At 59.1% G+C, this 25,965-nt stretch overlaps 1 protein-coding gene, 1 long non-coding RNA gene and 2 other non-coding genes across 10 annotated transcripts in view; 2 read left to right on the top strand and 2 right to left on the bottom strand.

Annotated features, from left to right (window-relative positions):
* Nucleotides 1-8,100: 8,100 nt before the first annotated feature.
* Nucleotides 8,101-8,173, top strand: TRNAV-CAC (transfer RNA valine (anticodon CAC)). Its single transcript has one exon. It is a non-coding gene; the product is annotated as a tRNA-Val (tRNA).
* Nucleotides 8,174-8,381: 208 nt separating this feature from the next.
* On the bottom strand, nucleotides 8,382-8,453 carry TRNAG-UCC (transfer RNA glycine (anticodon UCC)). The gene has a single exon. It is a non-coding gene; the product is annotated as a tRNA-Gly (tRNA).
* A 244-nt stretch (nucleotides 8,454-8,697) lies between these two features.
* Nucleotides 8,698-25,965, top strand: part of DPP9 (dipeptidyl peptidase 9) — a 38,808-nt gene continuing 21,540 nt past the window's right edge. For 2 of the 7 annotated variants that reach the window (XM_059159549.1, XM_059159554.1), the window contains exons 1-9: nucleotides 8,698-8,873; nucleotides 9,853-9,905; nucleotides 12,088-12,178; nucleotides 15,882-16,135; nucleotides 20,270-20,382; nucleotides 21,630-21,803; nucleotides 21,885-22,053; nucleotides 22,806-22,919; nucleotides 25,558-25,686. In XM_059159549.1, coding sequence (XP_059015532.1) covers nucleotides 12,123-12,178; nucleotides 15,882-16,135; nucleotides 20,270-20,382; nucleotides 21,630-21,803; nucleotides 21,885-22,053; nucleotides 22,806-22,919; nucleotides 25,558-25,686 — 1,009 coding nt within the window. In that variant the 5' untranslated portion in view covers nucleotides 8,698-8,873; nucleotides 9,853-9,905; nucleotides 12,088-12,122. Of the gene's footprint in view, nucleotides 8,874-9,519; nucleotides 9,616-9,852; nucleotides 9,906-10,561; nucleotides 10,591-12,087; nucleotides 12,179-13,601; nucleotides 13,789-15,881; nucleotides 16,136-20,269; nucleotides 20,383-21,629; nucleotides 21,804-21,884; nucleotides 22,054-22,805; nucleotides 22,920-25,557; nucleotides 25,687-25,965 lie in introns of those variants that run through there. The other 5 variants (XM_059159553.1, XM_059159552.1, XM_059159551.1 and 2 more) reach the window with 4 other exon arrangements.
* On the bottom strand, nucleotides 11,364-13,534 carry LOC131823340 (uncharacterized). Its single transcript, XR_009350557.1, has 2 exons — nucleotides 13,360-13,534; nucleotides 11,364-11,904 (listed from the first exon to the last, which is right to left on the bottom strand). It is a non-coding gene; the product is annotated as an uncharacterized LOC131823340 (long non-coding RNA).

Below are 25,965 nucleotides of genomic sequence, written 5' to 3'. Positions count from 1 at the left end.
TGGGCATGGGGGCATCCCCAGCCCCGGGCCTGTAGCATTCCTGGAAGGCTTCCAGGAGGCCTGGCCTGCTTTCCTCAGGGAGGGTCCCTCTCCCTCCCCACCTGCTGCCTGGAGGAGTGGACCCCAGAGGAGTTGCTGACCGAGGGACAGGCCAGCTGACCCTTGTTGATCAAGGAGATGCAGCCACTTGTTCAGCACTCTGGGTGGCCACGCGGCACAGGGCAAGGGGGTGCCTCGCAGCTGTCCCTCACACTTCTTATCCCTAAGGGGCCCTGTCACCCTCTGGGCCTCCTTGGCTTCCCTGTCTTCCTGATCAGGAGCTGGTGGGAGCCCTGGGGGCAGGGCGTGGACAAGGACAGAACTTTGTCCCTTCTGTGTTTTGGGGGTTCCAGATGCCCCCATCGTGTGTCTCTGCACACAGGTCTCTCTCCATGTGCTCCCAGTGGGGGTCTCCTCCCCCTCTTCCTCCTGGGTCTCCCATTGGTCCCCCGCTGGCTTTAATTGGTTTTCGGGGAGCTGAATTCATTGGAGCTCTGTTCAGCCCAGGCCCGCAGCAACCCTGCCTTCCCGCCTGGCTAGCTGGGGAGGCTCCTTTATTGAGAGGGGCCCCCCCAGCCCTCGGCCCACTTCCTGCTGCCGCCAGCTCGCTCTGGAGACAATGCCCCGAGGAGCCTGCTGTCCTTAAGGGCGGGCTACTGTCATTTGGTCTAATTCAGCCGGGAGACAGGGACTAGAGCCAATAAACAGACCCTCACCCTGCTTCCTCTCAGCCTCCTCCACCCCTGCTTCCTCACTCCCCCTCTGTAGAGCCCTGGTCTGCTCTGGAGGGCTCCAGTCCCCCCCACCCCACCCTGCCAGCAGAGGGCATGAAAGAGCAGAAAGACCCATGAGCCCGTCTTGCCATTGAGGAAGAGGTTATGTAACCCAGAACCAGGATCTGGTGTCCCCCTGTGTCCCCTGCTCAAACTGACCCCCCTCCCCAGTGACCCGAGATACCCACCAGTGCCATGCCACCCTCCGGTCACCCTGCCTTCCTCTCCCACTCTGTCTCCTCACTCTGCCCCAAATTCAAGGTCAAGTTTTGTGGTGGGGTTTGGGGATGTATTCCAGGTGCTTCAGAGTCCTGCTGACAGAGCTGGGGCTCTGCAAGGGGGACCTGACGGGGATAACACGCGGGGCTCCCTGGTTTGCAGAGCTGTGCATGTGGGCCGTTGTCAAGGGACCAGCACGAGGGTTGTCACAGGTGTCGGCGGGGGGGACGGAGGGAGCAGAGAGAGCAAAGGCAGGGTTCTCTTGGGCAAGTCCGCTTTATTTCCTCAAAAGGAGAGAAGTTTCTAGAAGGGAGTTCATTCATTCATAGAATTAATGTCTTTCCTGAGCACCACAGGCTGCGACCCCTGTTACTCAGAGGAGAGAACCAAGGTCAGGGGAAGACCTGTCTTGCCTGATCTCGCAAGTGGCTGCAGACAAGCCGAGCTTGTTGGCTCACCAGTGCTCTTTTTTTGTTATGGACCCTCCGGGAGTGAGCTGGGCGATGAGTAGATCTGGTGCACGGAGAGCGTGCAGTGTAGCCAGGGGGCCAAATAAAAATGGCCACGGACACTCTGGATTGAGCATCTACGATGTGCCAAGCCAAACGGTTTGCCCTTCGTTTATGTCGTCCCTCCCGTTACCCTCCAGGAGATGGCGCTATTATCAACCCCATTTCACAGATGAGGAAGTTGAGGCTCAGGGAGGGAAAGCCACCTGCCCAGGCTTACACAGTGAGGTTGAGGTTACCAGGCTCCTCAAGAGAGAATGAACGAGAAACCCAGTCTTGGGGAAATTCTAGCAGATTCGTGGGTGTGGGACGCGGAGAGACAGACGTGGGGACCGAGGATCTTTCTCAAGTGTCTCCGTCACTCCCGCGCTGACCTCCGACCTCTCCCCACATTAGCCTTCAGACTGCGCTGGTTTCGTCGTACAGAACTAAGAACATCCCGGAACGATGCAGTCGCCTCGAGATGCAGGGGGGTGAGGGGCGGCGATGGAAGGAAGGAGGCAGGGAGGAAAGCCTCACCCCCCGGAGTCCTCCAGTCTCTCCCCTCGGCAGCCCCTGCCCACCGCTCAGGGCTTCTGCCTCCCTGCCTACCGTCCCTGTATCCCCACCGCAGAAATAACAAGCCTGCTTTGTCGCCATTTTGGGACTGGTTTCTATATTTACGGGCACTGGGTTCACAGTCCAGAAGGTGAGTTCTGGAATCAGAATGCCAGGGTTAAAATCCCCCCCCCCCCACTCCCTGCTGGCCAACCACATGACTCATCTCTTTGGGCCTCAGTTTCTCTACCTGTCAAATGGGATCGGTAGTCCCACCTCACAGTGCTGTGGGACGATGGTAGCCATTGGAAGAGTGCCCAGTGCCCCGCAGGTTATTACCTACAGGGATGGTGCGCGAGGCGGGATTTAAGGGACCCCCGGAGGTGGCAGGAAATGTGATGGATTGCAGACAAAAGGCATCATTTCATAAATCGATGAAGATTGCCACTGTGAAGTGGAGTGGAAATTCTCAGCTACTGCAAAGCTCCTGGGGTAGTCAAAGCAGCACCAGGGGGATCTGGAGAATAAACAGGATGACTGCCGTTCCGACGCTGAAGAAACAAATAATTTAAAGTGTTTGTCAATAGCAAAAACTCCTCTTATTGAAAAAGTGCAATGGCAGAGGCGGCGGTGGGGGTGAGGCGAGTGAGGTTGTTTATGAACTGCTCCTTCAGTCACGTGGATGGCTGAGCCTTACTCTCCCCATCCGTGAAATGGGCATCATGGGACTCTCGACTCCCATCGGGTCAGATCTGATAAAGGAGGGACTGAAACACCGCGTTTGGGACCTGGCCCCTTAACTACCATTATTTAATTAACCTGCTAACTATCATTGTTTCTTTACTAATCTTTCATTGAAAAAGTGCCAGCTCACAGAGGGAGTTGACTCTCTCAGAAATGGCTCAATATGTCTTTTAAACAAGTCAAAGCTGGGGTGCTTGGGTGGCTCAGTGGTTGAAGCCTCTGCCTTCGGCTCAGGTCATGATCCCAGGGTCCTGGGATCGAGCCTCACACCGGGCTCTCTGCTTGGTGGGGAGCCTGCCTCCTCCTCTCTCTCTCTGCCTACTTGTGATCTGTCTGTCAAATAAATAAAAAATCTTTAGGGGGCACCTGGGTGGCTCAGTGGGTTGGGCCGCTGCCTTCAGCTCAGGTCATGATCTCGGGGTCCTGGGATTGAGCCCCGCATCGGCTCTCTGCTCAGCGGGGAGCCTGCTTCCCCCCCCCCCTCTCTCTCTGCCTGCCTCTCTGCCTACTTGTGATCTCTCTCTGTCAAATAAATAAATAAAATCTTTAAAAAAAAATCTTTAAACAACTCGAAGCTTGTAGTCTATATTCTTAGCATTTTTACTGGGTTTTTGTTATGAAATTAACACTTGGTTTATCGTAATTTGACAGGACCAAAGAGTGTAGGAGAAGCTTTTCTCCCACCCATTTGGAAAGGTCCGGTGGCATTTATTTTCAGTTACCTCGGTTCCCTTGAACTTCACTTCTGCGCAAGCTGATCTGGTCCGGGGACGGCCCGAAGCCACGAACAGCCAGAGGCATGTGGTATCAACCCTTTTTAACTGTAATGCTGCAGAGGAGGGCTCTTTCCACGAGCTCAGTCCCCTGGCTCTCTCCCTAGCGCTGCCAAATTGTATGCTGGGGAGCATTCTTTATCTAAATGTGTTGTTTAAAAAAAAAAAAAAAAAAAAGAGGATGTTGTTCGAAAGCCATTATTCTCTTGCCCTACATGCTTTTCTGTATGTTTGAAATAGAAACTCAACTTGAATAAAAGTGTGTGAGTGGAAAGTTGGTCCCCAGCAGCCCCCCACCCCTCAACAGCCCCGCTCCCAACCCCCGTGCTCCCCCAAAGGCCACAGCCAGCCGTTCTGGCAGCATTTTACAGATTCCATCCGGGGATATTCTGTGCATAGGCCCGAACGTGTTTCTATCTGTATCCTTTTCGGGCAGTGATCTCCGTACGTGGCAGGTTAGGACACACAACTCCCCACATTGCCCCAGCTCAGAAGACAGAGCGCCTCCTCGTTCATTTCATGGCTCCCCCATGAAACTGTGGGGGCACATTTGGGCTGTCTCTGTTCTTTTGCCTGGAAACCCACCAGACCACTCTGTCTTAATATATGCACGACCCTGACGAGGCTCAGAGCAGATCTTCTAATGGCTGGTTCAGATTCGACAGGCTTTTCTTTTCAGGTATCTGATTACCTTGAACTTCGTCTTTGTAGAAGATGGCTTAGTCTCAGGATGGGGCCTCTGGATCTCGACTCATTATTACAAGCTGTGTGATCTTGGGCTAGTTACTTAACCTCTCTGTGCCTGTTTCCTCAACATTAAAAGAGCGATGGTGCTGCTGAGAGTGCCCGTAGCATGGGGTGGCTGGCAGTGTAAATGAGTTTAAAGTGTGACATTTCCTAGTATCTATTTCTGTTACTTCGTGTGTGTTATTCTCAGACATCCAAAGGGATCTGACGCCAGCCTTTGCAACAGACTTTTCCCAGACTGGAAATACTGAATCCCTCTCTGCTTCTTTTCTCTATTTTCTCCTTCCACTTCCTCTCTCCAACCTCCGGAATGGGTAGACGCCTGGTAGGACAGGCCAGCAATCCTGCCTGCCGCGGTGACCTGCTTGGGGACAGGGACACTCCAGCAAATGTGTGTTGGGTGTGTGTGTTGGGGGAGTGGAGTGTCTGACTTGGAGATGCTGAGGTCTGGGGCTCAGAGCGGGGCTGGAAGGGAGGGTGGTTAGGGCAGCGGGAGGGGCCGTGTTGGGAGGCAGAGGACGCTGGATGATGCCTGGCGGTCGTGTTCCTGCTGACACCTGGTGGAAAGAAGGAAGTAGCGTCCTTTTCAGCCTGGGCACCTCTCTGACCCTGCTGGCAAACCCAGGCTGAGAGGAGGGGCGATGGGATGTCACCCAACACATCAGTTGCCCCACGTGGGTTTGAATGACCCAAGAAATCATTTTAAAGTTTTCGTTTGTTTGTGTTTTGTTTGGTTTTGTTTTGGCAGATGAATGAGCTCTCAGACCTTGATGGGGTTCACGGGGGAGATGACATGTTTTCTGAGCTACTTCCCCTCCACCAGGAAGCCCACCTGTATTACTTCATTCCCATTCCCAGGTCTTCTCTACTCTGGCCAACCCTTATGTGCTCATAATTTCGAGAAACCTTTGCTGACCCCACAGTGACACATACGTACCAAAACAGATTCAAACAAAGCAACAAGCAAGCAAAGCCCGCAAAAGCTGGTGGAGTTCATATTCCAGTGGAGGAGACAGAAGACAGACAAGCAAACAAATCCACAAATGTGATTTTTTTCAGAGACAAATAAGCCACCGAAAGAACACGATGAAGTGACAGACACTCAATTTGTGGGAGCTGAGTTGGGGGGAACTCAGGGAAGTCTCCTCTGAGGGGGTAACATTGAAATCAAGAATTGAAGGAGGAGAGGTAGTGAGTTCTGAAAATGCTTGTGCCAGAGGGCACAGCCTGTGCAAAGGTCCTGGGGCAGGGCCCTGCCTGGCAGTTGGAGGAACCAGTGAGGAGGCCTATGTGGCTGGAGCAGGCTGGGTGAAGGGGAAAGAAGTGAGCGCAGAAAGGGGACCAGCACAGGTCTTCCTGCAAGGGCTGGGTGGGCCTCAGCGACAATGTCCACTTTTACCGCAGGAAGGTGGGAGCCCTGGCGGGCTGTGGGCAGAGGAGGACAGGACCTGACTCAGGTGCTTACGGGCGCTCACAGGTGGCCGCCACAGGGAGGATGAACTGTGAGGGCGAGGCCATGAGCCAGGGCACAGGACAGAAGGGAGGGGTACAGGACAATGATGGTTGGGTGGACCAGGGAGATGGCCGTCCAGGGGAAGCCGTGATCTGATTTTGGGTGTGGTTTGAAAGCAGCCCTAACTGGATTTGTTGAGTGATTGGATATGGGTGGGGAAGCAAGGAGGCTGGGGCAGCTCCCAGGTTCTGCTGAGCATCTGGAAAGAAGGAGACCACCCGTCCTCAGCTCATTCGGGGGATGGAGGAAGGAGCAACGTCTTAGATTGGCACCGGCAGGTTCCATGTCTGGTGAGGGTCTCTTCCTGGGCAATGACCACTGTCCTCTCCCCGTGGGCTCAAAGGGCAGAAGGGGCAGGGAGCCCTCTGGAGCCTCTCTCATGAGGGCACTCATGCCATTCATGGGGACTCTATCCCCATGGCCTAACCCCTTCCCCAAGACCCCACCTCCCCAATATCATCACCTTGGGGGTCGGTTTCAACATAGGGATTGGCGGGGGGCACCATGTTCAGTCCATAGCAAGCAGGTTCCAGAAAGTCAGGGAGTTCAGTTTGGACCATGATAAGTTTGGGACAGCCATGGACCCCCCCCCCCCACGCCCTGCATGGAGACACTGAGGGTCAGCTGGATCCCAGTCTGGAGCTCAGGGGAGGCCCTGGAGGGAGTCAGGACTATGGGTGTCCACCAGGTTTGAACTCTGAAAGAGGACAAGGTGGCCTGGGAGGGGTGCGGGTGTGGAGGGAAGAGGGCCAAGGCCCAGACTGGGCAACCAGGGAGGGAAGGGGAGGCAGAGGAGGCATCTGGAGAGGAGGGTTGGAAGCTGTGGGCAGGGCAGCATAAGGAGGGTCTAAGTTTCCCTCAAATTAGCCCCCTCATCACCACCCCCAGGACAGCTGGGACTGCTGCGCTGCCCCCTTCGCATAGTAGGTGGTCAATAAATCATTGTTGAATGAATGAATGAATGAACTACTATACTGCCATCAAAAAGGATGTTAGGGAACGATGTCCAATAAGGAGAGAAGAATAATCCTCTGCAAAGGCCACATCTTAACCCCCAGAACCTGTGACTAGGCTCCTCCACACGGCAAAAGAGACTTTGCAAACGCAGTAAGAATCTCAAGATGGGAAGCTTATTTTGCATATGTGTGTGGGGGGGGGACTTCATGGAGTCACATACAAGAGAGAGGCAAGAAGTTCCAAATTAAAGAAGGCGGGGCACCAACAGAAACAGAGGATTGGGGCCATCAGGGCTCCAGAGGCTGGGAAAGTCCGGCTAAGCCATTGTCCCTGGAGCCTCCGGCGCCAGCCGTGCCCACATCTGGGTTCTAGTCACTCCAGATCAGGGTTTAGACTCCCCTTTCCAGAACCATATGTAATAAGCTTGTGGTTTTTTGCAACCACTGTCTGTGGTCTTAAGTCACAGCAGCAGCAGGAAAAGAATATAGAAGGGTCTTTGTGCTCTGTGGCCAGGAGAGTGCTTGCCCTACCAGGCTCTGAGGCATCCCGAAAAACTGTCTTAGGTAACTTCCAATGGTTAATCTTTCCCCAGAAGTAAATGTTGCAAATGGGATCCATGTGTTTGTTCCATTAAACGCAGAAAAGTGACATGACGAAAAGTTCTTCATGTTTTGAATCATAAAGCACCTACTTTTAAGTTTCAGTATTTCCCAGAAGATGCTTTTGGGGAGAAGGGGGAATTGCCTTTCAAGAATGCACGAGAACAGATACAGAGGGGCACACGTTCTTGCACTTGCCTCGGACCCCATTAGGACTTCTCGGCAAGGCAGTGCCAAAACCTGTCTCGAGTTCTAGTTTTGATATATTGTTCCTTACGGAATTATGCGGCCACTCATAGGGTCTCTTGGTATCGTGCATTCAAACATCATTTACCTTGATTCTTGAGGTTTTTTTTGGCTGAAGCTGAAGCCACTGCCTCGCTCCCCGCACTCTAATCCCGGTCTTGGGGTGGAGGGCTGGGGGCAGATTATTCAGCAATGTGACCCTAAATTCTTGCCTTTATCCTCGGTCCTCCTCCTAGCTTAAAAAAAGCAAACAACAAAAAACAAAAACAAACACAAACAAACAAACAAACAAACAAACAAAAAAAACCCAAAAGCAGAGCTCCGAGGGCAGCTCGGACAGACCCAGCGCGCACCGCCCCAGCGGGAGAGCCCGGAGCTAGGGAAGAGCCGGAATTCTCGAAACCGCGCGCTCTATGAAAGCCCCCGGGGCCCTCCCCCTTCCCGGTTTCCGTAGTGTAGCGGTTATCACGTTCGCCTCACACGCGAAAGGTCCCCGGTTCGATCCCGGGCGGGAACACACTTGCGTTTTCGCTCGCTGTAGCATCGTAAAGTGGCACCGATTATTCCTGACCCGTGGTTTTTAGATTTCTCCCGTCGTTTTAAAAGTTACTTCAGGGTAATTGGGGGGGAAAAAAAAAAAAAAAGAAAAGCTCCAATTGGGCGCTTTTAGTAACCAAATTTAAATAAGTTATGGTAAAAGTTAAAAAAAACCCAACCCTTTTGTTTGCGTTGGCCGGGAATCGAACCCGGGTCAACTGCTTGGAAGGCAGCTATGCTAACCACTATACCACCAACGCTTCGGCGGGATCTATCTTTTCCAGACGCTATTAGTATAAGTATTATGGGTCTGGCTGGATGATACCAAGTTGCATAGGGGTGTCCCTCTTCAGCGTCCCTCCCCGCGCCGGAAGATGCCGCCCCAGGGAAATTCCAAGCCTCTGCCCGCAAGAACCGAACAGGCGCATCCCCCCCTAGCGCCGTGGGCCCCTTGGTACCGCTCGGGCGCGGGCCAATTGTAGGCCGCCGCCTGGGCAGCTCAACTTCCGGGTCAAAGGGGCCCGAGCCGCCGGCTCCCCCGTGTCCGCCGCTGCTGCTGTCCCCCGCGCCCGCCACTTCCGGGGCCGCAGTCCCGGGCATGGAGCCTCTAGTGTGAGGCCCCTCCGGCCCCGGGACGCCCTGCCCAGCCCGGCCGCCACTCCGCGCCGGCCCCGAGCCCGGTGAGCAGCGCACGCGCGCCCGTCCGGCCTCGGCCGCGACCCCGAACCCGCCATCGACCGGCCCCCCCTCAGCCCTGACCGTGGACCCGCCATTGACCCGCCTCTCGGGTGCCCTCCGCCCCGGCCTCCCCGCACCCCGGCCCTGCCGCGGACCCGACTCCCCGTTCTAACAGCCCCCGCCTCGGTTTCCCCTCAGCGCGGGGCCCTCGTCAGCCCTTCTTCCCCTCCCGCCTGCTGCGGCGGCCGGGCCACCTCTCCGTCCCTCCCCGACCCAGCCTCCGCGCTCGTCGGGTCGCTGCCCAAGCCACCCGCCGCGGCCCCTTCCGGGCGTGGCCGCACCCGCCGCGCGCTCCTTGCCCGCGGGCTCTGGAGGTCCCCTCCCCAAGCAAACACACGTTCCCCGTAAGGGAGCGGAGGCCGCCTCCCGGACCTGCTTCCTGCCCGCCCCGCCGCACCCCGCCCCAGCGCGTGGCCTCCCCCAGCCCACAACCCGACAGGGGCCAGCCAGCCCCTTCTCTCAGCCTCCCCCCCGGCCGGGTCCCGCCGCCCACCGTCTTCCCACGCAGCTTTAGACCGGCCTTGACCCTTCCCCATCCTTGCTGCAGCGGAGCCATCAGAAGGGCCCCGTTCCCTTGGCCCCCCGCCCGCTGGCGCTCCCCCGCCCGCCCCGCCGTGAGGGAGTCCCTTGTCTCGGTGGCAAGAACCAACGCGCTTTCCAGGAGCTGGGACTGAAGCCCTGGAGGTGTGCACTGCGGTGTAGTCCCTGGCTGATTCCCGGGAAAATTGGGCCAGGTGGGAGGTCTTTTCTCCCGAGGGCAGCTCGGGCCCGCAGACAGCACTGCCGGGTCCCGAGGCATCTCTAGAGCCTGTTCAGGTGAGGATTGGGCCGCCGGTCAGGACTCCCGCCTGCAGGGAGAGCGAGTCGATAGCCTGCCCCTCCATTAACCTGCTGCATTAATGACCCGTTGGTTCCGTCCAGGTCTGAGTCCCACGCCTGCAGCTGAAATGGAGGCTTTCTGGACCCTCTAGAAGGTCAGTTGGGGTGGGGTGGGGTGACCGTGATGGCGGGTATGTGGGCTGGTGGGATTCATTTTCGTGCTCCAGGATACAGAAGGCTGCAGGAAGTGGTTTTCTACAACCCTGAGGTCATTGCCCTCCTAGGCGGTTGGCTGGGACCCAGGCCAGTGGCTGTGGTTTTTGTGGGCCCTTGCTGGAGACTTTTCTTTCCATCCAGCATCTCCAGCGGCTACCCAGGAAGAACCCCCTGGAAGATTGTGGGAGAATCGGGGGGAATGCTGACGGCAGCCAGAACGGGTGGAGGTGTGGCTCTGTCCCCCCCAACACCTAACCCAGGGCGTGCTGCCGGGATCTTGGCTCTAAAAGGAGCTTTGGTCCAATTGTCCCCGTGTTGGGATTTTCAGCGACCTGTTTCGTTGACGGGATTAGCTGACATCTAGATTCTGCCACATCTAGGATTTTACTTGAGCACCTAATTCTGACAGCAGCCCTTGGCGTAGGTAATGTCTTCAGTAGCTGGGGAAATTGAGACACAATTTAACCGAGAGGTTAAACTTAACCTAAATTAACTGAAAGGTTAAGCAGCATCTCAAGGTCACAGAGACCAGAAGTTATAGAGCCAGGCTTTGAACCCCAATCTCTGACAACAGCGACCCCTCTTTTCGCCACAGGACTGCGAGTGAGACCAGTGCTGCTTAAGGTGACATTTGGCTTCATCTGTCCCCTCCAGCCTCTGTCCCGGGGCCATGTGCTGCTTTCTTCTTGAAGCATCAGGGCACCTGCCTACCGGGGGGCCTGGCTTCTCCTCGAGAAGGGGCTTGGTTGCTGACCAAACCAGGGCTCCCTTTGACTTCAGACAGCATTCGGGGAAGGACAGGGTCTCGATAATTTGGCCAAAAATGCTTCGTGTGTGCCAGGCATGGTGCTGGGCTCAGAGAAGTAGAGGAGACAGGACCGACGTAGGCCTGCTCCCCACACCCCCCAGCCCCGGAGCTGACATCCTGGTGAAGAGTGCTCACTCTGCTGGAGCCGGGGTTCAGCCTCAGCACCCACAGCCATCTTTGCAGTGGGGAGTGGAGGCGAGTGTCCTGTATGCCCTGTGACGCTTACCCTCCCTGGCCAACGAGCTGGTACCGTGCCTCCTGGTCATGACGCCTGGAAATGGCTCCTGGGAGCAGAACTGGCCCTGTTTGTGGAATAGGGGAATTAGGTTAGGGGAATCAGTTGATCCCCGAGAGACTCTATATTCCGTAATCATTTGACTTACTGAGGTCCTAGGGTGTTGCACCATTGAGATCCGTGAACTAAGTGGGAGGGAGCGAGGAGGTGGCCCACAGGTGCCGCGGTCGTAAAATCTGACCCATCAGAGACTTATGCGAGTGCCTAGTGACGGCCTGAGGATCTTACTCAACTTTTCCCCCATCCTTGGCACACTGAGGACTAGGTGTTGTGTGTGTTGGGTTAGCGACTTCATTTATTTTTTTTTAAAGATTTTATTTATTTATTTGACAGATAGAGATTACAAGTGGGGAGAGAGAGGAAGCAGGCTCTGCTGAGGGGAGAGCCCGATGTGGGGCTCGATCCTGGGACTCTGGGATCATGACCTGAGCCGAAGGCAGAGGCTTAACCCACTGAGCCACCCAGGCACCCTGTGGGTTAGCGACTTTAGATCGGGTACCAGGAAAGACCTTGGAAGGGGCGAGACTGAGGCGTGGAGGAGAGGAGGGGCAGGTGGTCGGGAAAGCAGGGGAGGGCACTGCAGGCAGCAGGACTGGCAAGAACAAAGGCTCTAAGGTGAGAAAGGGTCCGAGTACGTAGGGGAGAGCGAGGCCAGCATGGCTGGAGATTGTGGTCCAGGGCAAAGGAAGGAGCTGAGGTCGGGAAGGCCGTCAGAGAGTGGCCACAGCGGGGAACAAGGGATGAGTCGGTTTCTGGTGAGCACCAAGGATGCCGTCCCTGGCGTCATTTGAAACTGGCCTCTTCTCAGGGACTGCTGGCCTTGGGAGGACTGCACCTGCGTGGCAGAAAAGATGCTGGTTTCTGGCAAATGCCAGGCGCCTTCTAGAATTTCTGGGCAGGGCCTTATCAGGATGCCCTTGGCATTGGGTGTCCCGAGAGAAATGGGCAGGGGAGGAGGGCCGAGAGTGTGCGTTCCCAGACTGCCTGGAGTTACCGCCCTGGGGCTCTCTTCCCGTAGGCTCCCCCACCCTCCTGAGGTCAGCCGGGTGGTTGATGCGGAAGGTTAAGAAGCTCCGCCTGGACCACGAGAACACACAAGGTTGGAGAAGGTAAGGGGTGTGGCCTCGGAAGCCCTGATCTTTGAGCACGTTTCAGAGGTTCCCAAATTTCTGACGATGTCATAGGTCTGGGAGGATACCCATCATGCCCTGCCGCCCCTTCCTTTCTGCGTGTCCCCAAGCCTCTGGCTGTTTTGCTTGAGGAGGCCATGTGGGCTGCTGTAGGGTTTCTCAGCCGGTCACTGCTGTCACAGGGCCCAAGTCATTCTCTGTAGGAGGTGGAGCAGCACCCCTGGCCCCGGCCCCCTCGACGTTAGCACCCCAGACATTGCCTGGTGCCTCCTCGGGCGGGATCAGCCCCAGCTGAGAACCAGTGGCCTGGTGGTTAGGATGTGGGTTTTGGGTCCAATAGCCGTGGGGTCCCTTCTGCTTCCTTGTGGGGGTGACGTTGGGCAGGTCATTTGACCTGAGCCTACTTTGCGGCCTCCCAAATGCGGCATGACCCCTGAGCTCAGTCATCAAGGTTGTAGTTGGAAGTAATTATAGTTGGACCCGTGAGGCTCGGGCACTTGGTGAATCCCGTGCCTGGGGCCTTGCGTGAGAGGAAGACCATAGCAAGTCCCTGTGGAGCGGGCCTGCCTCACCGTCGGTTTCTGCCCCTCCTGGATTCATTTCCTTTTAGCAAGTACAAGCCATGAGGCAGGAAGGGAATTTGAGAGGTTCTGGAAGACAGGGGTGATGCTGAGTACAGCGATTCGTTCCCCAGATGCAGGCTCCCAGTGTCCAGTGAGTAGTAGACATGTCAGGAGGTCAGTTAGCATTGGAGACCCGAGTCCCCATTGTCGAGTGCAGCAGGTCCCTGGCGGGTACAGGCCAGGCTGCATGCGGAGTCTGTACAGCTGGTTGTGACTGTGGAGGGCCGACATGGTGCCCGGGGCAACCCTGGTAGGGCAGAGGATGGCCTGCTGTTTCTGGGGAACCCCCACCTGCGGGGGCTCAGCGCGTGTCCCAGGGCTGCTCGGGCATTTCCTCCCGAGCTAGGTCGCCCGCCTTCCTTCCTGTCGCATCACTCTGCGGTCAGCTGAATGCTCCCAGCACAGAGTGCGCAGTTCCTTCTTGCTTTCCGACTGCTTCCCTGGTCTCAGGCCCCGCCTGGGTCTCCGGTGGCTGCCCTGGGGCCGTGCTGGGGTGGGGGGGGCGGTGTGGTCCTGGCTCTTGGAGTGCCCACTTACGGCTGATAGGTCTCTGAACTCCCCTGGGGCCTTGACCGTCCCGCACCAGAGCTCCTGGGCTGCATGCTGGTGTCCCGCTGACCCACAGAAGGAAGCGAGGTGGACCGGCCCGAGTGGCTTGGAATCCACTTTCGTTTCCCCAGCTGTGTAAACTCTTGAGTGGAGAAGCCCGGCGCAGGCCGGCCTAGGAAGGGCCGCGGTTACTTAACCTCTTCCTCGTCCCCCGCCTCCTCGGCAGTCTCTCTCTGCTTCTGGGGAGGAGGGAGGTCAGTGGAGGCCCCGGGCGTAGCACCAAGCCTTGGCCTGTCTGGGAGCTCAGGCCGCCTGGCCGCAGCTAGAAGATTCCTAGAAGTTTCTCCCGATGTTTCATTTCATTTCTCATCTCCTGGATCATATTCTTGCTCCCTGGGCTCTCTGCAGTGATCGGAGGCAAGATCTTTTTTTTTTTTAATTGTTCTTTGCTATGGAGATTAGCCCTATGATTGTGTGAGTGCCCCTGCCAGGCCCTTAGCTTGTGGGGTCCCCTGTGGGAGCCCTGGAGGTCGTGATCTGTTTTTCTGCTGTGAGCAAGGCTTGGATTGTGGCAGCAGGTTCGGGGGTGGGGTGGGGGGCCGGGCCGGTGAAAGGAGTCCCCTGGCCCGGTTTTCCGGGCTTGCTGCCAATAGCGCTTGGGGCCGTGTGGGTCCTGGAGTGCTCAGCCCGTCCTGGCCCCTGCCTAGCACTCCCCGTGCCCAGCACCGCCCTAGCACCAAATTTGATCCTCGGGGAGTCTCCTGTCTTCCCTGGCTCTCCTTATTTGACCCGAGGGCCCTGAAAGCTCCTATGACCTGTCATCTGTGTCTTCAAAGCCACCGTAGGAAGTACTGGACTGAATGTGCTTTTTCGTGGCTGGGGGGCAAGAAGGCCTGGCTTGCTCTGCTGCCCCCACCCCAGCCCTGCCCGGGTCACGGAGGATGGAGCGAGGGAGGCGTTTCTGGCTCTTCTCTGATACAGGGTCGGCCTGGAAAGGGGACTCTGAAGATTGGCCCACAGAGGCCATGCTTAGAAGTGTCTCTCTCCTGCTCCCTCTCGTGGTAGCAGACAGGGGTCTTTCTCCTGTGATGGTGACTTTGGTCTGGGGTTGGTAGGGGGCAGTGGCGGACTCTTCCTGGCAGGGGGCGAGGCCTTCTGGGAACTGGCGGGCACCCGTGTGAAGGGGGACACAGCTCTGCCTGGGGCCTCTCTAAAAGCCCTTGACTTGTGCTGTCCCTGCCCGGGGTCTGGAAGTAGCAACTCCCACTTCCGGCCAGGGAACCCCAAACTCTGCCCGCCAAGCAAAGCTGCTAATCCTGGAACACGAGGAGACCCAGCATCCAGCAAGGCTTTCGACCATTCTGTGGCCGTGGAGGAAAGGGAGGCTACCCTGCTCACTTTGGCCTCACTGGAGACCCAGCTCTTCCAGAACCGGGTCACCGGCTGTGTTTAGATTTCCCTAAGACAAATATTTGCCTGGCCAGGCCAGTCCGGTCAAGAAATGTGCTCAGCAGCAAGGGTGGGAGAAGGGAGCGAGCGCGCCTCGGCCGCAGCCGCTCGGGGAGCCGGACGAGAGAGGCCAGGACGCTCACGCCCTCACCTGGTTTGCATATTCCCTGCTCACAGCCACCTGTTGCCCTGAGCCCCTCCGGCGGGGCACGAGAGTTTGCCGCGCCGGACCCCCAGTGGGATGGCGTGGGTGACAAGCTTTACCGGTCAATTCTTTATGCTCAGTCCTCTGCACGTGAGTGTTTCCCAGCAGGCTTAATGCAAGAGAGTCCTTCCACGGCCCTCTGTGGAATGCCTGCTGGGAGTCAGGCCCTCGTGCGGACTTTGGGGATACTCCTGCGAATGGGACAAGAGATCAACAACCAACCATTATGACAAATGCCCTGAGGGCAGGGGTAACAGAGGGGTGCAATGTGTGAAAGACGATTGGAGAGACCAGCTTTGGCACAGGTGGTTCTCAAAGGTTTCTGAGGACCCAAGAGATGTTTACCCTGAGATCTGATTAGAAGTTAGTCAAGCAAAGAGAGGAGAAAAGTGTTTTGCGCAGAAGTGGCACATGCAAAGGCCCTGGGGGTAGGAAGGGATCTGCCCTGTTTGCGGCACAGAGGCAAGGCTGTTTTTGGCGGGAGGACTGATAAAGGGGGTTGAGGTTTGAGAGGCTGGCAGGGGCCAGAGGGCAGAGAGCCTTGAAGCCTATGACAAGGACTGGTTTTTACCCCAGGGGTCGTGGTAAAACTAAGGAAGAACTTTAAGTGAGGAGATCAGATTTGCATTGAATGTTTGGGTCTCTTAAAATCAGAGGTGACCAAGGCTTGGATCTTAGAAGCGTTTGTGGTCGCTGGAAAGAGACAGTAATTTGGGACCTATTTAGGAGGGCTGGGCAAGGGGTACACGGGTGGGGGCTCGTCTTGGGCGGCGGCCAGGAGTGTCTGGCGAGGGGCCAGCTTGTAATCGAAACTTGTGCATCACCCTCTTTCCACCCTGTCCCCTCCTGCTTCTAGCTTCTCGCTGAACTCCGAGGGGACAGAGAGGATGGCCACCGGGGCACCGGTGTCCGAGCGGGGTGACACGGTCGAGATGGACGACCCGGCATCCCGCTTCCAGGTGCAGAAGCACTCGTGGGACGGGCTCCGGAGCATCATCCACGGCAGCCGCAAGAACTCGGGCCTCATTGTCAACAAGGCCCCGCATGACTTCCAGTTTGTGCAGAAGACAGACGAGTCAAGCCCGCACTCCCACCGCCTCTACTACCTAGGTAAGCTCTCCGTTTACGGTGACGATCTGGTGCAGCGCGCCCGCAGGGCCAGGTGTGAGGGGAGCGGAGCAGGGCCGGCCCCCCGGTTGCAGCAGCGCTGTGGTTAGGCCTTGCATGTGGCTCTGAGCCCCTGAGGTTGTCTCCGGTTCCAGCCGGCTGGGCCGGGCCAGTGAACGACTCCTAGCGGTGGGGTCACCAGTAAGTCCAGTGTGCACTCGCCATGGGCCAGGGTGCTAAGAGGGGCCCTGAGGCTCAAAGAAGGGTGCCGTGGTTGTGTACTGTGCGTGCCGCGAGCTAATAACAGAGGGGGGCTGGCCACGCGGTTGCCACCCCGCCCTATATACTGGCACAAGCACACAGACTGCTAGTGACATCCTCGTTGGGCATGTGCCCTGGCCGCTGACACCCTTGTCGGGTGTGTGCCCCGGCTGCGGCCCTTCGCACGCCGCCTGTGATCATTGGTGGGTTTGTGTTCCCTGCCAGCTGGGTAAGAGCTTCAGGGCACCAGGGAGGCCTCGCGCCAGCCTGGTTCCCGGCAGGGTTTGGGTGAGGGGTGGCACGCGGTCGTGAATGCAGGCTGTCCTCCGCCCGGGGCCGACCCCGGCCGAGGGCGCCAGTAGTGACCACCGTGGGTGCTGCCCGGCTCTCCCCTTCCCAGAGTGGATGCAGCCCCTCTTCGTAGGGAGGCATGTGGAGGCCACACGGTGGCCCGGCGGGCACGGAGTTTGGAAAGGAGGGATCTAGAACAGGGCTCAGTGTGTGGTGGCTCTCTGGGCGTTGTGTGGCCCCCAGAGTCGAAGACGCGCGCGTTACAGGAAAGGGCTTGCCCACTCTGGCCTGGGAGCCGCCGATGGAGCGGGCTTCCCACGTTGTTACCTGAGGGGCCATGGCTCCCGGGGTTACACGGGGCCAGGTCTTGTGGGCTGCAGTGGCTGCTGCTTCTGTGCTGGAGACCGGGAGCCCCAAATCAGTTTGTCGAGGCCCAAATCAAGGCGTGTGGAAGGCCACACTGTGCTCCCTCCAGGGGCTGGGGGACAATTGGCTCCTTGCCTCCTCTGAGCTCTGGAGGCTCCCGTGCTCCTTGGCCCGTGGCTGCACTGCTGTTCTTGGCCGCTGGGCTCTGAAACCCCCCCAGCTCCGTTCTGGGGACTCGTGACCCCATATCAGGCCCAACTGGGTTGTCCAGGCCGCTCTCCCCAGCTCGGACCCTCTGCTTCATCCCGTCTGCGGGGTCCCTCTCGCCGCAGGACGTAACGTAATCACAGGCTCTGGCGACGAGGACCAGAGCACTTGGGGGCCGTTGTCCAGCCACCCGCAGCGCCGCTGAAAGGGACAGCAGCCCCCGGAGCCAGTTTGAGCCACCGGGGGCACCTCATAGGAAGGACACGGCGGGTGCCAGAGAGCCCCCACCCCGGGCCTTGTGTCCTGGCCCCGAGAACCTTGGAGCCGCGTGGGGCCCGGGCATCTGCTCGGCACGTGCTCCTCTCCACACACGCTCCTTGCTGCCCGCTTGCCTCCTGTTGGGCTGCAGCCGCCAGCAGAGATGGATGAGCTCCTGAACGTCGGCGGCGGGGAACCAATGGGTTCAGCGTAGAGCAGACTGTCTGCAGTCCGTGGTTGGGGGGGGTGTTGGGGTGAGTGGGTCCCTGCAGACTGCGGGAGGCCTGCCACACTGGGTGTGGGCAGCTCGAGACTGCTGTGGGCTTGGCTGAGACCCCAGAACCTTCCTAGGACATCTCGGAGCCATCCTGCCTCTTTTAGGTGACATTGGTCACCCGTCCGTGTCCCTCAGTGCCTTCAGGGTGCTCTGAGACACGCAGCCTGCCCCCTGTGCTGCCCCTGGCAGCCCCTGCCTTCTCAGCAGGCACCAGCTCGCCGTTCTGCGGGGAGCCAGCCGGCCCGGGCTCTCGAAAGGCTCTCCCAGATGTGTGCGATGAAGTCCAACGCTAAGGATGTGAACAGAGGACTTCTGTCGCCAGGAAGATGGGATGGTGGCGGCTCCCTGCTCCATGTGGGTCAGCCAGTCCCCTGCACATGGTGTCTCGTGTAGGACAGAGGACTCAGGAACAGCTCGGGGAGTCCCTGAGAAGGAAGAGAGGCCTCTCGTGTCCTTGTGACCTAGAGGAGAGCCCGGGCGCAGCGTGAGTCATGTGTCCATCAGGCTGGTTCCCGAGGCCACAGTGCACGGTGACGGAAATGGTGCTTGTGTGGCCCCGGGCCACCTGCCACCCCGGTGGATGTTGGGGGCCGGGACCCTGTCGGGCAGGGCCAGAAGAAGTCAGACCCGAGCTTTGTGCACCCAGTGTCACCGATATGACACACGGAATTCGCTCGCATGTGCTATTTGGTGCCATCACTTACTCAGCCGCTGGACAGAGGCGGCGGCTCCAATGTCCTTGGCAAGGCTGCACTGTTGACTTCCTGTTTGGACAGCTCTGGCTCTCCCTGAGAGCCCCGGGGCAGGGGGTGTCCAGAGCTCCTGCTGCTGGTTGCTGACTGCCAGCTGCTGCCTTCCTGGCTTGCACCCCGCTCCGGGACCACTCTCTCTCATGAGGTCTGATTCATGGAGCCGAAAGCTCACTCTTTTAAAAGTGGACCACTCAGTGGTTTCTCATACGTCACCACTGCCTAATTCCAGAACATTCCATCACCCCAGAAAGAGATTCAGGACCCATGAGGCATCGCTCCCTTCTGCCTGCCTCTCTCCTGCAACCATGAGTCCACGTCCTGTCTCCCCGGAGTTGCCTGTTCTGGGCAATGCACACAAACGGGGTCACGCAGCACGTGATTCTCGTCCCCACGAGTCGTGCGAACTGGAGAGGGAAGGACGCCTCGTGGGTGGCCTGGATGGGTGGGTCATGCACCTGCGTCTCCAGCTGGGGATGGGGGAAGGGGACCATCCAGTGTCCGGGGCCCCTCGATGGGGGACCGTAAGCATCGCCCCCCCACAGGTCTGCGTAACCTCTGCATCTTCCCTGAATCGGTTTCCAAAGGAAGTTGTATTGATCTTGTATTTTCCCTTCAATACGTTCTTTCTCCGATTCTACTTCACGTGCCAGTAGTGTCAGGAGTGGGGACGCCATGTGGCTTGTCGCGGAGGAGCTGCCCGTCGAGCTCACCGTCATGGGAGCCGATGTCATCAGTCCGGCTCTGGCCCTGGGGGCACCGAGCCTGGGGCCTCCCTGGCCCCCAGTCGGGAGCGTGAGAGCGTGGGCGAGGTGGCGGTCCTGAAGTGAGGCTGGCCTCACGTGGCCTTCCTCCCGGAGAGGCTCGGGACCTGCTCCCTCAGTCTGCTGTTGGCCGTGAACGACAGCCCTCCGTCCTCTGTCATCTCCTTGAGTCAGCAACGCTACCAGCTTTTATTTGCCACTAGGGATACGACAGCACCTGTGTCAACAAGACACACCCGAGAGAGGGAGGACCTCGAGACGCGGCCATTTACTGGCAACGTAGGTCCAGGCCTCTCCCGAGTGACGCACCTCGGGCACCGTGTGACGGCGTCGTTCCCCGCTCGCTGCATTCCTGTAGAGTCTTGGCTAGGTGGCTCCTGTCCTTGTGTCCGAGGTCGGGTCAGCTCCGTGGGTGCTATCTGGGGACATCTGTGGTTTTCCCCACCGAGGTGCTCCCGACGAGGCGTGGGTGGGGCTGGAGGGGCTGCTCGGTGCCCCCCGGAGAGCGCCCTGCCCCGCGGCCGTGGAGAGAGGCGCTGGTCAGACGCCGGTTTCCCAGCTCCCCAGTGCGCACGTGCTGTCCCTCTAACCTGCGCCGGCTCTCGGCCCCCACAAAAGCCTTTCACAGAGGAGGACACCCAAGACCACAGCCTCGCCCTCGAGAGCTGGGGTGCCCGGGGCTTGCTTCCGTTCTCTTGCACACTGCTGCCTCAGTAACTGCACTGGGTCCTCGCGCAGACGTCTCTGTCACTGTCGCGCAGAAGACCCGTCACTGTCACGAACATACTCGCACCCGGGGTCGGAAGGTCCACGGGGAGGGCTGTGCCTCCGGGACGCGCCAGAGGAGGTCGAAGCAGAACCAGCCAGGCCCAGCCATGGGGAACCAGGGCCCTGGCCCAAGACCCTCTTCTTGTCCTGGGCAAGGTCCCCCATTCTGGTTTTTCTCCCCCCACCCCTCCCTAAGGGATGCCTTATGGCAGCCGCGAGAACTCGCTCCTCTACTCAGAGATACCCAGGAAGGTCCGGAAAGAGGCCCTGCTGCTCCTGTCCTGGAAGCAGATGCTGGATCACTTCCAGGTGAGCCGCCCTGGACTCAGGAACAGCTCGGGGAGTCCCTGAGAAGGAAGAGAGGCCTCTCGTGTCCTTGTGACCTAGAGGAGAGCCCGGGCGCAGCGTGAGTCACGTGTCCATCAGGCTGGTTCCCGAGGCCACAGTGCACAGTGACGGAAATGGTGCTTGTGTGGCCCGTTCATTTCCACGGGCCTTGTGGGGGACAGTCTGCCTGGCAGTGGGGAGGGGGGCTGCCCGATGGCCGGGGCAGACTCCTCCCGGCACTCCGCAGGCCCAGAGTGGGTGCTCCCATAAGAGCTCTTACTAGAAGCATCTCTTCCTTTTTGAGGCCTCACCAAAGACTGAGGTCCTTTAACTGGGCTAATAATTAACATCATCCGCAGTCGGCTGGCTTGGGGGGCTGGGGAGATGGCTGGGGAGTGCCGCGGCCCGCTTTGTGTCCGGGGAGGTTGACTTCTTTCTGGTTGGGAAAGCAGCGCAGCGGCCCGTGGTGGGGGGCGGCGGAGGCGCAGTCTGGGTTTCCTTGCTGGGGAGCGGGCGGAGGCGTAGTTTGGGTTTCCCTGCGCCCATATGGCAGCTCTTACTCCTGCTGTCCCTGGTCCGCCCCAGGCCGACCAAGGACGGGCTGCGTTGTGCTCTGGCTTCTGCTTTTCAGAGACGCCTTTCTGGGTGTCAGCGTTCCTCGCACCTCCCCATCGTGTTCAGAATTCTCAGGGAGGCTGCTTGGTGTCCGCAGTAGTCTATCTCCCTAGGCCTCCCAGGTTTAGGCATATGGGCGGGCCGGTAGTCCTGGATTTGCCCGGCTCCCCGCATGCAGAGAGCAGGAATGGGTGCCGGTGGGTGGGCTCAGTTCTGGTGGGCAAGTTCTGGTGGACAGGATGGTGATGGGGGCAGGAGGGAGTGCGTCTGCGGGCTTGGCACTGGAGACCAGGAAACAGTACCCCTTGGGTGGCCCTCCGTGCCAGTGGGTGGGGAGAGCTCTGTCTGTCTTGGAGAGGCTCTGGGGACAGACATGGGCTGAGGAATCCTAGAGATGGGACCAGAGAGGAGGAAGTCTCCAGTGCGCCCAGAAGTCAGTCTGCCTCGTCACCCCACGCCTGCTGCGTGCCCTCATGGCCTCCGGGCTTGGGCCCTCTCTGGCATGAACCGCAGGCAGATTGGCAGACTCCTCCCAGGAATGTCCAGGCCGGAGGATCTGCGGCCAGGATGCTGGGGTCCCTGGCTGACGCAGCGCTGTCCCTGTGTGTCCCCAGGCCACGCCCCACCACGGGGTCTACTCTCGGGAGGAGGAGCTCCTTCGGGAGCGGAAGCGCCTGGGGGTCTTTGGCATCACTTCCTACGACTTCCACGGCGAGAGCGGCCTCTTCCTCTTCCAGGCCAGCAACAGCCTCTTCCACTGCCGGGACGGGGGCAAGAACGGGTTCATGGTGAGCCCTGGCCGCTGGCCGTGGGCGGGTCGGGGGCTGGGCGACCTCCTGTTCCCCTGAGCCAGGCCTCTGTGTCCCCAGGTGTCCCCCATGAAGCCCCTGGAAATCAAGACCCAATGCACCGGGCCCCGGATGGACCCCAAGATCTGCCCTGCCGACCCCGCCTTCTTCTCCTTCATCAACAGCAATGACCTGTGGGTGGCCAACATCGAGACAGGCGAGGAGCGGCGGCTGACCTTCTGCCACAGAGGTGAGGCCAGGACAGGGGGCGCGCTCCGGGCCAGGGTTGGGGAGGTGGCGGGGACCCAGAGCACCCGTGTGGATGGCCGTCATGGCCACTGGCACAGCTCCTAGAGCGGCCCCCGTTCCCACCCATCATCCCCGTGCCCCAAGCAGCATGGACCCTGCCGGCCCAGTTCGCCCTCCTGTGTGGTCCTGCTGCGGCCCGCTCTGGCCCCACGGGAAGCCCACCTGCTTGACTTGTGGCTTCCTCTGCAGCAGTCAGTCCCAGTGGCCTGTGGCCCCCACCAGGCGCTTGTTCTGCCTCTCTGCTCATGTGGGCCCTCCTGCCTCCTCCCTCCCGTTTGACACCGCCCGGTCCGGCTCAGACCTCATGTGCTCCCTGGATTTTCCCCTCACCTCCTGCTCCCCAGGAGTGACCGCATCCTCCAGCACACATGTGTGGGGCTCTGCACTGGCTGTGGCCTCCAGTCACATGGCCCCCATCCTGCCCCCACAGCCCCAGCGCCCTCTCTCTAAACCGAAGCTGCTCAGCCCAGGCAGCTTGGACACTGGTCACGTCCAGAGACAACGTTTGCTGTCCCAGCTGGTTGAGGATGCTTCTGGAATGGAGCGGATGGGGGCTGGGGATGTAGGTCAACCCCTCAGTGCGCCTGACGCCCTCACCTGTAGGATGTTCCGGCCCCAGACATCCACAGTGCTTGGGGGCAAAGACCTGCTCTGCCCTATGTTCTTACCCCATGTGCCTCCCTCCCCGTGCAGGCTCGCCAAGCGTCCTCGATGACCCCAGGTCTGCAGGCGTGGCCACCTTTGTCATCCAGGAAGAATTCGACCGGTTCACTGGCTACTGGTGGTGCCCTGCGGCCTCCTGGGAGGGTAGGTACCTACTTCCCTGTCTGCCTGCTTGTCTGTTCTCTGCTCTTGTCGCCTAGAACAAACCTTAGCTGCTTTCCTAGCAGTGTTAGCGTCCTAGGTCCGATTGGATCCCATGGCCCCAAGTGGCTCATCACCTTGGGATAGGATTTGACATTTGAATTCGGGGGGCAGTGCAGTCTGCACACGGGGGACGAGCATGATGGTAACTGTCCCTGGGGCATGGATGGGTCACCGTAGGTTTAAATTAGTTCTACATGGACAGACCCTTCGGTTGTTTCGAGGTTTTGGTTTTTATTTTGCTTTGTGTTCTAAACAGCGCCACAATGAACATCTTGATATATCTCTCCTGACCTTCTGGGAGGTTCTCAGTGGTTCTTAACCAGGCATAGTTCTCCCAGGAGACGCTGGGTGGCGTCTGGGGACGTTTGTCATTGTCCTGCCCTGGGGCTGCGGGTTTCGAGTAGAGAGGGGCCGGGGCTGCTGCTCAGCGTCCTACAGTGGCCAGGTCAGCCGTGCCCACCGAGACCGATCTGGCCCCCGATGTCAGCTGCGCCGAGAATCCCAGATCCTGCCTGTGAGAGAGGTCCGGCAGTGAGAGAGCTGAGCCCAGGCTGCACACGGCCTCAGTCTTGATGGGTTTTGCCAGCAGCTTCTGGAGGAAGCCAGATCCCAGGTCCTAGTGTCTGTCTTTCTCTGTCCACGCACTGTGGGGCTGTCTCGCTACTGGTATTCAGTCAAGCAAGACCGGTCTTCTGAGGGTGGGGGACCTGTTTCTGGGATGTGTGCCAGTAGCGTCAGACCTGGGTGTGCTGCTGGTTGACTTCTCCGTGGCCTTGGAGCCTCAGGGAGGTTCAGCGGGGCGCGCGGCCGTGACAGCCCTATCCGCCACACTCTGCTGCCCTGGGTTCAGCTCACCTCATCCTTACGCTGACTGAAAAGGAAGACTTCACAGTCCTAAGCGTCAGTAGAAGCAAGACACTGAATCCCATGCTGGAAAGCAGCCGCCACCATGCAAATTGAAGTCGGCTCCCAGGAAAAGGAGGGGTCACTGGCGTCAGAGAGGCACCAGAGGTGTGCAGAGACCACAGGGAGCCGGGCGGGCTCGCCGCTATTGGGGCCAACGCCATGCCCTCTCCTTCCGCCCGGCCCGCGGTTGTCACACGCCTCTGTGGCCCGTGCCTCTGGAACAAGGGCCCTGCGCTTGGTCATTCAGCCTGACTCCCTGCGGGCCGGAAGCCTGGTACTGCTTTCTCCTGGGCAGTGAGACAAGGCCGCTTGCTGAGAGCAGGCTCTCTCCCTCGCGCTCCTGTCACCAGGGCCGTCCGGGCCACTGTGGCGTGTTAAGCAGTGTCCCTGGCCTCTACCTGACATGTCACTCGAGTTCAGCGTTCTGCGACAACCATGCAGGACGGCTCCTAGCTGAGATCCACTGGCCTCGAAGGTCTCACAGGTCCCCTCACTGCTCTGCTGGCGGAGCTCAAGAACGTTTTTGAGGGAGCCCCCCAAATGCTACAGCCATCAGCAACCCCCGGCGTGTCCCTCTGCCAGACCCCACAGCCACGGTGACCCCCGTTCTCTCTTACATGGAGGAACAGGACTTTTCTTAGGCCACGGCAGCACAAGAGTGCCTGAGTTTGAGGGCCAGGAATCCTCCCTGTGGAGCGGACAAAGAAGTCCTGGACCCTGGCTTTGAGCTGCTGTTCCCAAACCACGCGGTCTCAGGCCAGGCCTGCAACCCCTCTGGGGCTCCACTGGGTGGGGCCGGGCCACTGGTTCTGGAGGCGTCGCTGGTCCATCTGTTGGGAGTCGTAGGTGAGGTTACCGGAAACTGTAGACAGGGACCCATTTGCCAAAGCCACGGAAGGAATGGCCACGGGCCCCCTCCCCGTGATGTCAGCACCCAGGCCCGCATTCCAGTCTGAGCTGTCGCCATCCGGTGATTCATGCGCTTCTTGTCATGGTTTTTATCCTAAGCCTTCTGGAGCTGTGCCCCACGTGCTGCCCTGCGTGGGCTGCCGGAGCAAAGCCCCACAGCCGGGCCAGCTCAGCAACAGCCTTTACTGTCCCGGTCCTGGAGGCGGGGGCTGGGGGTCAGGGCGTGGGCAGGGCCGGCTTCTCCCGAGGCCGCCCTGCTTGGCGAGCACACGGCGTCTTCTCCCTGCGTCCCTACATGCTGGTCCCTCTGCGTGCGTGACTGTGGCCTCATCCCTTGTTACGATGTCACCAGTCCTCTTGGTTCGGGGCCATCCTGACGACCTCATCTTAACTTGATCGCCTCTCTAAAGCCCTGTCCCCCAGTCCAGCCCCATTCTGAGGTTCTGGGGGCTCCCAGTGCAGGACTTCAGTGCAGACGTGGTTCAGCCTTTAAGACCCCTGTAGGGCCACCTGCCACGCCACTGTGTGCTGGTACCGGCTCCCTTGTCATCCCCTTTGTCAGGGTCAGGAAACGGGCTCCTGGAGGAGACGTGACGAGTTACGGTCTAGTAAGCCAGGGACCCAGGGTCCTAGACCTAAAACTCATGGTCTCGGTCTGGGCCCTGCCGTGGTGGAGCTGAGTGGCCCAAAGGTGGAGGAGTAGGGCGGGGGGCGGCAGCCACGGTGCGGGGCACCCCCAGCAGCCTCTGCTACCCCTTCCCAGGTTCAGACGGCGGCAAGACGCTCCGGATCCTGTACGAGGAGGTTGATGAGTCCGAGGTGGAGATCATCCACGTCCCTTCACCCGCGCTAGAAGAAAGGAAGACAGATTCCTACCGATACCCCCGGACAGGTGAGGGCGTGGGGCAGTGCTCTGAGCCTCGCAAGGGAGGCGTGCCCCAACCGGGATGCCCCACGGGACCCAGAGAAGCAGGCCGGGTCGAGAATGATGGCGGGACCAGGGCCACGATAGATGGTACCTGTTCTTTGCCTCGGTGCTCAGGAGACTGGGGAGTGGTGGGGGGTGGTGTGCAGGCCCTGTCCAAGGTCGTGTCAGACCCTTGTCACATCGTGAGAACACAGATTCGAGTCTGCCCCATTTCTCAAGAGGCCAAAAGTCCCGATTTCTCCA

This window comes from Mustela lutreola, chromosome 2, assembly GCF_030435805.1.
Source record: "Mustela lutreola isolate mMusLut2 chromosome 2, mMusLut2.pri, whole genome shotgun sequence".
NCBI classification, from domain to species: domain Eukaryota; kingdom Metazoa; phylum Chordata; class Mammalia; order Carnivora; family Mustelidae; genus Mustela; species Mustela lutreola.
This window is presented reverse-complemented; position numbering and strand designations above follow the sequence as displayed.